We start from the raw sequence: 12,036 nt of genomic DNA, 5'->3' as shown, positions 1-12,036 counted from the left end.
ATTTGTTGCTTCAACGAGGGGTGCCTGATTGAACCACGTTGCAAAGGGAAAGAGAAGCTTGTAACCAGACAAATACATGTGGATATTGATATTAACACGTCTTTCAGAATCTTTACCCTTTCTGTTTTTGCTAATAATCTTTCAGTATGATTTTATCTTGCTTATGTTTTCATGCACGTGTTTAAAATTCCTTCTACATCTATTATTTTCATTTTCCTTCAACGTCTATTATTGTCATTTGTAAAGGTTTAAAATTCCAATTTAAAAAATTAATCTATAAAAGGAACAACATAAATCTTCTTTATATTTTTTAGAATCCCATGATTAATCCATAAGAGATTTGGAACTTTGTTGGATACTTTTTCACTCTTACAATCATTTATATATATAAACAATTGGATTCTCATATTTTTATTTTGTTTCCACCAAGTTAATTAGAAAGGAAATCCTTGTTCTTTTAAATTTTTTTTTTTTTCAGAAGTACCACTTAATTTTACTTTTTATGCAAATTGGTTCTTAAACCTTATTCAAAGGACTTAATTAGGTTTTTTGCTAAAATTTTGTTAGTGAGGAAAAGAGGGATTGTAATGGAGGAGTCATAAAAATGCATGGTTTTGTTTCAATCAATAATTCTATGCATATTTCTAGTATTGACTAAGAATGTTGGAGCTGGTCCCCAAGCATTGTGGGAAGAGTTTTTATTAAGGGTAAATTTCATTTAGATATTTCAATTTTATTATAATTACATATATGATTATTAATTGTAAATGTTAATTGAAAAAAATTGATAAATAAATTGAGTATAATTTTTTGTAAACATGGATCTAATTGTAAAATTGTAAATGTTAATTGAAAAAAATTGATAAATAAATTGAGTATAATTTTTTGTAAACATGGATCTAATTGTAATTCAAAAAGATATTAGTACCAATACATTCTAAACTATATCCAATTTAATACTTTGAACCATAATTTTTTTTTTCTGGTATTATACATTATGAATTCTACTTTTTTTGGCATCTTGTATCCTTTTCATTTTTCCAATTAACTTTTTAACAGACTTATTAAATGGCTGACAAATAGAGTAAAAAAATAAGGGTGTAAAATACAATTTTGTATAATTTGGGATGGAAAATGTAAAAATTTTCAAAAAAAATAATTAAATACAAAAAATTTTATTAAATAATACTATTATATTTTGAAGAAGTTTGTAAGAAAAACTAAAAAAATTAAAATTAAAATTAAAATGTGATTTTTCAAAAATAAAAAATGAAAATCTTCACATATAATATATTTTCTAAGAAAATAAATAAAGATCAGCAAAAACTTTTGAAGATGCATTAAAAAATATTTTTTTTGGAAAAAAAATTTGGTAAAAAGAATACGTATTAGAAAATATTTAAAGTATTTTTTTAAAAAATAATAAATATAAATATACATGAAATAAATATAATAACATATTTTGAAAAAAATAATCTTTGAAAATTTTCTTTTAAATTTCATAATACTTGGATTACTTTTTTTTATAAGTCTTTTTTTTTTTTTTGGAATCTTTATAATATTTTAGATATTATTATTTTTTATTTTTTCAAAAATTTCATTTGCATTCTTTTAAAATTTTACTAATTTATTAGAAGAATAGTAATTATTTTAAAAAAAAAGTTTATTAATTTTTTATTTAAAAACTTTTGCATTTTGCACCATAAATTATTTGGGATTACACTTTGCATGTTTATTTTGTTTCATGTGCCAATTTGAAAAGTTAATAGAAACAACGAAAAGGTACAAAATGCAAAGAAAGGTGAAGTTCAAATACACAATATCAAAAAGAAAAACTTTAGAATGTAAAATTCTAAAATGAATATAGTTTAAAATGCATTGGTGTCAATATCATTAATTTAACATAAAACTAAAGGCATCCAAATAAAATTTTTCCCTTTGTTAATTATTTAATAATTTTCTCTAACATTAGAAATATGATTGCAAATGTTAAACACAAATGATCAAATTCAGAAAATTAATAAATAAAAGCATGATAATAATTGCTATATGAACTATAGACACACAACTCATATATATATATATATATATATTTTTTTTTTTTTAAAAAAAATTATGCTTTCATATACTGATGATGGCTTCCATATATCAAATATATACATAATTTTTTTGGCATTAAAAGGTAAAGACTAGATAACATCAGCAATAATCCTCACAATGAGGTGCCCAATGTGCCAAATCATGAGCCACCTTATAAGGTTTTATCATCATCATCATCATCAACATCATCGATTTTATCATACATTATGTGCCAACTCAAACATTTTTATCATATTTTATAATGATTTTTGCCACTGAAGGACTAAGCCACCTTATTAATTGTATAAAAACGGAATTTTTTTTTTTTTGAAGCTTTAAGAATACAAATTCGGAATTAGTATAGATTGTCTTAGAGAACACTGTATAAGTTCATATATAAAACGGTTTCAATGATCTCAGCCACGCAACCACAAGTCAAAGCCAAAGAAATGGGGAAATATTAATTAATTATAATGAATGGAATGATTCCTCAATTATTAGTATTTAATAAGGGTATAGACGACCTTTCATTTTTTTAATTAATTAATTTTGAATGTATCTGTTTATTCTCTCTCGTTTAGAATCTTATCACTTCGTTTTTTGGCTTTTTAAAAATTACTCTTGAAATTTTGTTTACTTACATATTTGAATTTTACATAATAAACCAAAAAATAAAAAATAAAAATGGTATTTAAAATGAAAATAAAATAAAATGAAACTTGAAATTACCCACAGATTCATATTTATTTACGTGAACAAAATTGGCCCATGATTAGAAACTAGAATGGTCCACATTGTGCAATTTCCAAGAAGTTTATTTATTATTATTATTATTATTATTTATTTTTTATAAAATTTCCAATTGATTACTAATATACCCAATATACGTATACAGCAGCCAATCTGTCTTTCTCTGCTTTCAGAAACCGAAAAGTTAAGAGCAGAGCAAACTTTTATTTTATTTTATTTTTATTTTTTGGCCTTTCTCTTCTTTTTTCTACACCTCTCTTTTATCTCCAAAAATTCTGCATTACTTTTCTTTTCCACCAGTCAAACCAAGAAAAGATACACACAGATTTATATCAATCTGTTTGTGAGGAAGTGCCTGTTTATGTTCAACAAAGGGTTCTGTTTTTTTTCTTTTTCTTTTTCCTGCATTTTGAGGTATGTTTTTAAATTTTGGAATATTGGTAATTGGTTTCTTGGATTTCAATCATATCTCTTTCTATCTTCATTGAGACACAGTGACATTATTTTGGAATCTGTAAATAAAATAAATGAAGAAGAAGAAAAAAAAGTTTCTTCCCAGTTCCTAGTAGAAGATAATATGCAGCATTTGAAGATAATAATTGAATTTATGTGTGTCTTAAAACCCTTGAAAACGACAGCACTCTGAAGGGTCAATCTGTATGAAAGTTTAATTGCTGAAAAATATAGAATATCACTGTTATTTTCTTATTATATTGTTGTTTGTTTCTTGGTGAAAGCTGGATTTTTTTCTCATGAGCATTTTTTCCTCAAGCTTAGATATATATATATATATATATATATATATATATAACATATAAGTGAAATGCAGGGGAGGAAGTGAAAAAGCTGAGAGAAAATCCAGTTTATAAAAATAAAATCAGAAAAAGATGAGAGTGGCAGTGATAGGTGGAGGTATTAGTGGTCTGATTTCTGCATATTTTCTTGCCAAAAATGGAGTTAAAGTGGATTTGTATGAGAAAGAAGATTACATGGGAGGCCATGCCAAGACTGTAGCCTTTGATGGTGTTGATTTGGACCTCGGGTTCATGGTCTTCAATCGAGTATGTTTCTCTCTCCCTCTTATCTCTTTATCTATCTCTTCAAAATTCAATGAAAATAAATATTGTTCAAAGAGAAAAAAGATATCTTCTTTGCGTTTGAATTAATGGGTTTTTCTTTTTCTCTCTCTTTTTTTTTTTTTTTTTTTTTTTTTTTGTGGGTGACGGTTTGAAATTTGCTATATGTATTAGAGGATTTAATGGTTTGAAAAATAGTTTAATAAAAACAAAACAATAGGATTCTAAGTTTAGAGCAGATATGATCCCCTTAAAATCTGACCTAAAAAACAAATTTAAAAACAAACAAAACCAGATTATATATATATACACACACACACATGCATATTTTAATATATTTAGTAATTTGAATTTTATGGACTGTTACATGAGGAGACACCAATTATCTAAATTAATTTTGTTCTTGAACCGTTATCTAAGGAAACATCAACCTATGAATTTAGGTATGCTCCTTTTACTTCTTAAAAGAGTGATTTAAATTTTTTTTTTTTAAAGGAAGTGATTAATTCTTTAATGTAGAGAAAATCCAATATATATGGTCATCAAGTGCAGATTTTTCATTGAATGTTGGTCCACATGTCCATACACTGTCTATAGGTCCATATGTCCACATTCTATTTTTATATAAATGTGTATATATATATATATATATAATTTTGCTATAATATAATGAGGCATTTTTAAATCAGACATATTTGATTGATCATATATAATTGATAAATTATATTTGGTGTACTTTGGTTATATAATTGATCAGTCATGTCCACCTTATTGAGTCGATTTTTTCATCAATTTTTAATGATTTCATCATTAAGTAGGTAGATTTTGTAGTAATCATAGTGATACCTCATCTTTCTTAAACGACTTTTCAACATTTTGTAAGTCCAAGCCAAGTGGTTGGTTCTTTTGTATGTTTGGTTCTTATTAGCCTTTTCTGTTGATTTTTAAATGGATCATGAAAGAATCTTTTCGAGATATAGTTTTCTCTAGAAAGGAGGAATGTGTTTGCTATCCTATCTTAATTTGTTTTATATGGTATAAATATCATTTAGCAAATCAATTTCTTTTCGATAAAAATAAATATTAAAATATTTTTTAAATAGATGTGTACACATTGCATTGACCCCTTAACTTGGAGAAAACCCACATTCGTTTGTGTTATTCCCGACAAATTAATTAACCCATATATATTTTTAATATTTACGTTTTTTTTTTCCTTTTATTATTTTATAATTAAACAAGAAACTAAAATACTATAGTTTTATCTTTTATTTATAAATATAGTCATATATTTTCTATTTTTAGCAACCAAAAAAAATTTAAAAAAATATTTTTTTCAGTGCATAGCTGTAAAGTTTGTCAGGTTGCTTTTTGGATTGAAAAATTTATTTCTGTGTTTTTTTTTTTTGATGAAAAAATTTATTTCTGTGGTTGGTCGGTGTTTTTAAAAAGTTCATATGATATGGACCCCACTAGCTGTACCACATTATGCCCAAAATCTTTCACTTCGTGCAATGTGGGACCCACCAATAATTTCAAAACCTACACCTTTTTGGGCCTACGATTTGAGAATGGACACCTAAGAATTCTCATGATTTGGGCTTTTCGTTTGGTCCAATTCTCTTTTATTGTAAAACATGAATTGCACGTGTTCAGTAAAAATAATAACAAACAAAATAGAAAATAGAAAAATCCCAAAAATCCCTCCTCTTGTTTTAGTATTAGACAAAAGTAAAACTACTCTAATATAAAAAAAAAATTTTGGTCAACTTTTTGATTCAATCTCTTAGTTGTATGACAATGGACACCACTTAAGTGTTTACCATATGAAAAACTTTTGTATAATATTTGCAGTACTGCATTTGGCTTCTACTTATTTATTTATTTATTTATTATTTTTTGGAAGTTCATATGTACATGCAAAAAGGTTGCGAACATGAGAATTTTGCTTGTAATTTGCTCAATTGTATGGTAGATAAATATTTGAAGAGCAAATTTGGGTCTTGTTGATAATGGAATTGTAATGAGAAATGGGAATGAATACAGGTAACATATCCAAATATGATGGAGTTGTTTGAGAGCCTTGGGATTGATATGGAGATATCAGATATGTCATTTTCAGTGAGTTTGGAACAAGGACAAGGCTGTGAATGGGGTAGTAGAAATGGTTTGTCAAGTTTGTTTGCACAGAAGAAGAACCTCTTCAATCCTTACTTCTGGCAAATGGTCAGAGAAATTGTTAAGTTCAAGGATGATGTTATCAGGTACCTAATTGATCAAATTCTCTCATTTTTCTACTTGTACATGTATTTCAAGTTAAATTCTGTGTTAAAAATTGTTGAGCTAGTTCAAATTGCACCTCCCCTTATTTTGTACCCATTTATGTGTCCATTTTGCAGTTATCTTGAGATGCTTGAGAACAACCCGGATATAGATCGCAATGAAACATTGGGACAGTTTGTCAAGTCTCATGGTTACTCAGAATTGTTTCAGAAAGCTTATCTTGTGAGAGTTACACTCAAGAATTTTGTTATCATGTTTATCCAATTATTCTCATTTTATATGTTGGAAATATTTATAGTAAATTTCATAACTTGTTGTAGATTCCAATTTGTGGTTCAATCTGGTCCTGTCCTTCAGAAGGTGTTATGAGCTTTTCAGCTTTCTCTGTTCTTTCTTTTTGTCGAAATCATCATCTACTTCAGGTATATATTATATATTACTCCTCCTTAGCATATATTGCATGCAAAAGTTTTTAATATAGTACTTGAGTACTAGTTGGATTGTTTCTTAATTTTGTTTTTTTGTTAATGTTGCAGCTTTTAGGGCGCCCTCAATGGCTTACCATCAAAGGGCGGTCACATTGTTATGTTAAGAAGGTAGTCATTTGTTGTATTGGTTCTTAGGACATTGAGGTTTAAGGTTCTTTCATTGTCCACTTATAATTAATGTTTCTTTTAGGTAAGAGAAGTATTGGAGAGTACAGGTTGCCAAATAAGAACTTCTTGTGAGGTACATAAGATTTCGACAGCTGATGAGGGTAAGTAGTCAAACACACCGATGAAGTTGATGGACAACCTGATTAAGTCTAGAATGAACTAAATCTTGAAATTTCTGACCATTTCTTTGCTGTCTATGTGATATAAACCATGCAGTCTATGTGTTTGTATTTATGTGTAATTCTAATGATAAGCTTTATACATCATGAATTATCAGGCTGTAGAGTTTTCTTTGGAGATGGGTTTGAAGAACTATATAATGGATGCATAATTGCTGTCCATGCTCCTGATGCTGTTCGAATACTAGGAGAGGAAGCTACATTCGATGAGCTCAGAGTCCTTGGTGCTTTCCAATATGTCTACAGGTATGCTCCCTTTGATTATGAGTTACACCATTTAAAAGTGTCTCCTTTATCTATTTTTTTGTAGTAAAACAAAACATGCATGTAGCATTAGGAGAATTTGTTCTGTTTTGTAATGGTACATAGATCATTGAGGAAGCATATCCTGAATGGCTGAATCTTCAATAATCTACTGACAAATACAAGGGCTAATTTTTGTCACATCTTTGGTTAGTTCTCATGTCTATGGCGTAATGGTGATCGCTGCCTCTTATAGAAATTAGGACTAGGCATTTGGAACTGAAATGATTGTATTACCTTTTGATAATTGACTTGTGCATGTTATGTTTGTTTCTTTCTTGGTGCTGGGAACATGAGCTTCTGAAACTGTGTTTAATAAGGTCTTCCGTAGCTATTCAGTCAAATGCACAATCATTCTTTAACTCTTTACTGGCAGTGATATTTACCTTCATCGTGACAAAAATTTAATGCCCCAAAACCCAGCAGCATGGAGTGCATGGAATTTTCTTGGAAGCACAGACAAGAAAGTTTGTTTGACATACTGGCTTAATGTTCTTCAGGTTAGTACAGACCAAAAAATATATGTTTTGAAATGCTGGCTCACTATCTGCATTAACAGAAATTTTGGTAAAGAATTAGTAGTAAACGAATTAACAAGTCACTTCCTGCCTTTCTACTCTCACAATAATTTTAGTTGTTCACAAGATAATGGTTTTCATTTCTGCAATATATTCATCTAACCCGGCCCTGAAATCTCTGAACCTGCAGAACATCGCTGGAACAGATCTTCCTTTTCTTGTGACTCTCAATCCAAAAGACAAACCAAAACAAACCTTGCTTAAGTGGTCTACTGGCCACCCGGTTCCATCTGTTGCTGCGTCAAAAGCTTCACTTGAACTTCATCATATTCAAGGAAAGAGAGGAATTTGGTTTTCTGGAGCATATCAGGGTGAGCTTTCCTGCTTTTTAGAGATAGTAAACATTAAAATCCTGAAAGTAAGACCTGAATGTTTCCTAGCTAAGTCATACCTCTATCTTGGAATAACTTATTTAAAATATTAAAATCAGAGTAAGTAGGGTTATAGGTCTCCAATTCTTCAACTTTTCACATTCACTTATAAGTTTTCTAATTCTGAGTATCTATTTTATGTTTCTGTCAGGTTATGGCTTCCATGAGGATGGATTGAAGGTAGTTTACTAGAGGTTGTCTATTTTTATAACTTAAAGATTGTATGTAATGTCAGTAGGTATCAAAAAAGGATCAATTTTACTGTTTACTTTCCTTTCCTCAATAGTTTAAGAAAACTTATTTCAATGAGGTAGTTTTAAAATTCAAGCCTATATAGTTCTCAGGTCTCTTCAGGAACTTATAGTTTGAGAGTAAGGTTTCATTTGCAGGCTGGAATGGCAGCTGCACATGGTATACTTGGAGAAAGTTGTGCTCTTCTCAGCAACCCAAAACACATGGTACCTTCGCTGATGGAAACAGGAGCACGCCTATTCGTTAGTAGATTTCTTGGATGCTATATTTCTACTGGATGTTTGATGTGAGTTTTTACTTGTAATAGAAATTATACCTACTAGTGTAACAGTTGATAAGTCCCATAACTTTGTGTAGAATTCTTACTCTTTTCTGTAAACTTTGGTCTTTTGTCTTTCAAGTTAATTTTTAATCTTACCAATGTGATTGATATGAAGTATTTGTGTTGTCGTAGTTTATTAGAGGAAGGAGGAACGATGTTCACCTTTGAGGGAACCACAAAAAGATGCCCTCTCAAAACAGTACTAAGAGTTCACAGTCCACAGTTTTACTGGAAGGTATATATGTAATCTTTGTTTATTGTGTTCATCATTATTTAGTGGGATAACATGCCAGAAATATTTCAGTTGAGAAAAAAAAAATAAAAAAAAATAATTTTCTCTCAACTTAAAGAAAGAGGCAAACATGAATTTTCTATTAGAATCTTATTATTATAAATGAATGAAATTTCACCTACCACTAACATGCAGTATAATTTTTATTTGTCAGATTATGACACAGGCTGATTTAGGCCTTGCAGATGCATATATCAATGGGGATTTTTCTTTTGTTGACAAAGATGAAGGTCTACTAAATCTTATTATGGTAAAGATAATTCATAGGATTCCAAGGAATGTAATTTTTTCTTCTGGTGCTTAATTCCACTGAATGCTTGTTTGCAAATTCATTTTCTTGCAGATTCTCATTGCCAACAGAGACTCAAATCCTGCTGTTGCAAAATCAAATAAGAAAAGGTATACGTTAGATTTTATATGCTAGATTGTGATATCAATAGTAATCATTTCCTAGATCTCATTATTTGAGGGTTCACATTTTGTTAGCTTGAGGGGATGGTGGACACCAATGTTATTCACAGCTAGTATAGCCTCAGCAAAATATTTCTTTCAGCATGTAGCGAGGCAAAATACTCTTACACAGGCTCGCAGGAACATCTCTCGTCATTATGATCTGGTATATGACTTTGAACTTAGAAATATGGATGAACCAATTAGTTCACCATCACAAGAAGCTTACTAGTTTTGTTTTGGTGTTACAGAGTAATGAGCTTTTTGCTCTCTTCTTAGATGAAACAATGACTTACTCATGTGCTGTATTTAAGGTAAGAACTGCAAATTTCAATTATCACACTCATAAATTGCATGATAGAAGGTATGGCTTTGAGGTTTAACTTATAACTTGTCTCTATGGTGAATCATTTTCATAGGCAGAAGACGAAGACTTGAAGGCTGCACAAATGAGAAAGATCTCTCTTCTGATTGAAAAGGTAAGAAAGTGTTGTCTATTACATTTTTCTATCAAAACTTTCCTGACTATGATCATTCCTTTTGATTTCAATTTCGCTTTAATGTAGGCAAGAGTTGATAAGAAGCATGAAGTTCTTGAGATTGGATGTGGTTGGGGAAGCTTAGCTATAGAACTTGTCAAACGAACTGGATGCAAGTACACTGGCATCACTCTGTCAAAGGAGCAACTGAAATATGCAGAGAAGAAAGTTAAAGATTCTGGTCTTCAGGTATCAAATTTTGTTTAAACAAAAAATATCATTTCTGATAAATCTGTTTCTATTGTTTTTTGTTTTGGCTTTTCTTTAGTTTGGCCTCTAAACCATCTGAATGGATTCTGAAATATTGTACGAAAATATATTTGGATGCTATCAGGACCGCATCAAATTTCTTCTTTGCGACTATCGCCAATTGCCTGATACCTATAAATATGACAGAATCATCTCCTGGTGAGTCCTGTTTTTAAGTCAAATTTATTCAACCATACTTTTCCACAGCAGGTAATGTGATTTTTGGTTGTGTTTCTCAGTGAGATGATAGAAAGTGTTGGCCATGAATTTATGAACGATTTCTTCGGTTGCTGTGAATCTGTACTAGCAGAAGATGGCCTTCTTGTTCTACAAGTAACTATGAAATGAGATTTTGTCTTGGTAAAAACTATTGATCACCAATATAATTATGGTGCTAATGTTTGAAGATTTTTACTTCTTTTTATAATTAGTTCATTTCAATACCGGATGAACGTTACGACGAATACAGACGAAGTTCAGACTTTATCAAGGAGTATATATTTCCTGGAGGATGTCTACCTTCATTAAGTAGAGTAACATCAGCCATGGCTGTTTCATCAAGACTATGGTAACCGACTTTTTTTTCTTGGCACATTTTCATCAAGTTTATCCTTATTATTATTATTATTTTAACAAAATGAATGGACAGTGTGGAGCACCTTGAAAACATTGGAATTCATTACTACCAAACACTCAGATATTGGAGGAAAAATTTCTTGGAGAAGCAAAGGTAATGAAAACAACCATGAATATATAATCTGAAAGAAAATGATTGGTTTTGCAAGACAATTTTGAAATACTTAAATCTCATAATTTTTTTTTGGTTACAAAGCTATGTGGTAACATATTATTTTAGTCATGAATTTAACAACGTTGATTGTTAGCCTGGGGCTTGATTGTTCTCATTATGTCTATTTTCAGTGAAATTCTTTCTCTGGGATTCGATGAAAAATTCATCAGGACATGGGAATACTATTTTGATTACTGTGGAGCAGCTTTCAAGTCATATACACTTGGAAACTACCAGGTATATATACATATCATTCATATTGGTACATATATATGTATATATATATATATATGTATATAAGTTTTTGAATTGATTAATTATATTGAAATGCAGATAGTGTTTTCACGCCCTGGAAATGTTGCAGCACTTAGCAGTACTCCACAGACAAGCTTTCCTTCTGCATGTTGATTCTGTTTATACATCATTATGTATCATCATCATTTTTATTTACTTTTTTATCTTTTTTTCTTTTAAATCTTTCATTTGTTTCCTTGGCTTGACAGCTCAAATTAATTACTACATTCTTTGATGCTTCAAAAATGTAACTGAAGGGTCAATTTGTTGTCGAATTTATATTTCTTTCTCCTTCATTTAATTTATCTATGTGATGTCTAATTTATAGCTACATTTTATACTTATCTCAAAATGGTTCGCAATGAAGTTTGCTTTAGAGATGGAAACTTTTTTTTTTCTTTTTTTTGAGTAAAATTATGTGTTCTCTGTATTATTATTATTTTTTTTCAATTGTAGATCATATAATTTGGTAACAATTTAATCATGGAAAAACATAACATTTTAATAACGGCCTTTTATTAGTCCTAACAATTTATTCCGTGGCAGAAAGAAAGTCAATATTTTTCTAGTTTT

At 29.5% G+C, this 12,036-nt stretch overlaps 1 protein-coding gene across 3 annotated transcripts; it reads left to right on the top strand.

Annotated features, from left to right (window-relative positions):
• Nucleotides 1–2,977: 2,977 nt before the first annotated feature.
• On the top strand, nt 2,978–11,794 carry LOC107411826 (uncharacterized). Of its 3 annotated transcripts, XM_048476674.2 has the most exons (25): nt 2,978–3,243; nt 3,659–3,890; nt 5,952–6,169; nt 6,305–6,410; nt 6,509–6,610; nt 6,725–6,784; nt 6,867–6,945; nt 7,122–7,269; nt 7,703–7,826; nt 8,035–8,215; nt 8,427–8,455; nt 8,665–8,813; nt 8,982–9,084; nt 9,296–9,391; nt 9,485–9,540; nt 9,628–9,757; nt 9,843–9,905; nt 10,011–10,070; nt 10,158–10,319; nt 10,465–10,538; nt 10,619–10,712; nt 10,811–10,947; nt 11,029–11,109; nt 11,301–11,406; nt 11,503–11,794. In XM_048476674.2, exons 2-25 carry the CDS (start codon nt 3,717–3,719, stop codon nt 11,575–11,577), a joined length of 2,607 nt encoding a protein of 868 aa, XP_048332631.2. In that variant the 5' UTR covers nt 2,978–3,243; nt 3,659–3,716; the 3' UTR covers nt 11,578–11,794. The 3 variants fall into 3 exon arrangements, with proteins under 3 accessions (XP_048332631.2, XP_048332633.2, XP_060671254.1); XM_048476676.2 differs by lacking the exons at nt 2,978–3,243; nt 3,659–3,890; nt 5,952–6,169; ... (1 more) ...; nt 6,509–6,610; nt 6,725–6,784 and having other exon boundaries at nt 7,753–7,826; XM_060815271.1 differs by lacking the exons at nt 2,978–3,243; nt 3,659–3,890; nt 5,952–6,169; ... (4 more) ...; nt 7,122–7,269; nt 7,703–7,826 and having other exon boundaries at nt 8,132–8,215; nt 8,652–8,813.
• The last annotated feature ends 242 nt before the right edge of the window (nt 11,795–12,036 follow it).

Source organism: Ziziphus jujuba, chromosome 3, assembly GCF_031755915.1.
Source record: "Ziziphus jujuba cultivar Dongzao chromosome 3, ASM3175591v1".
Taxonomy (NCBI): Eukaryota; Viridiplantae; Streptophyta; class Magnoliopsida; order Rosales; family Rhamnaceae; genus Ziziphus; species Ziziphus jujuba.
This window is presented reverse-complemented; position numbering and strand designations above follow the sequence as displayed.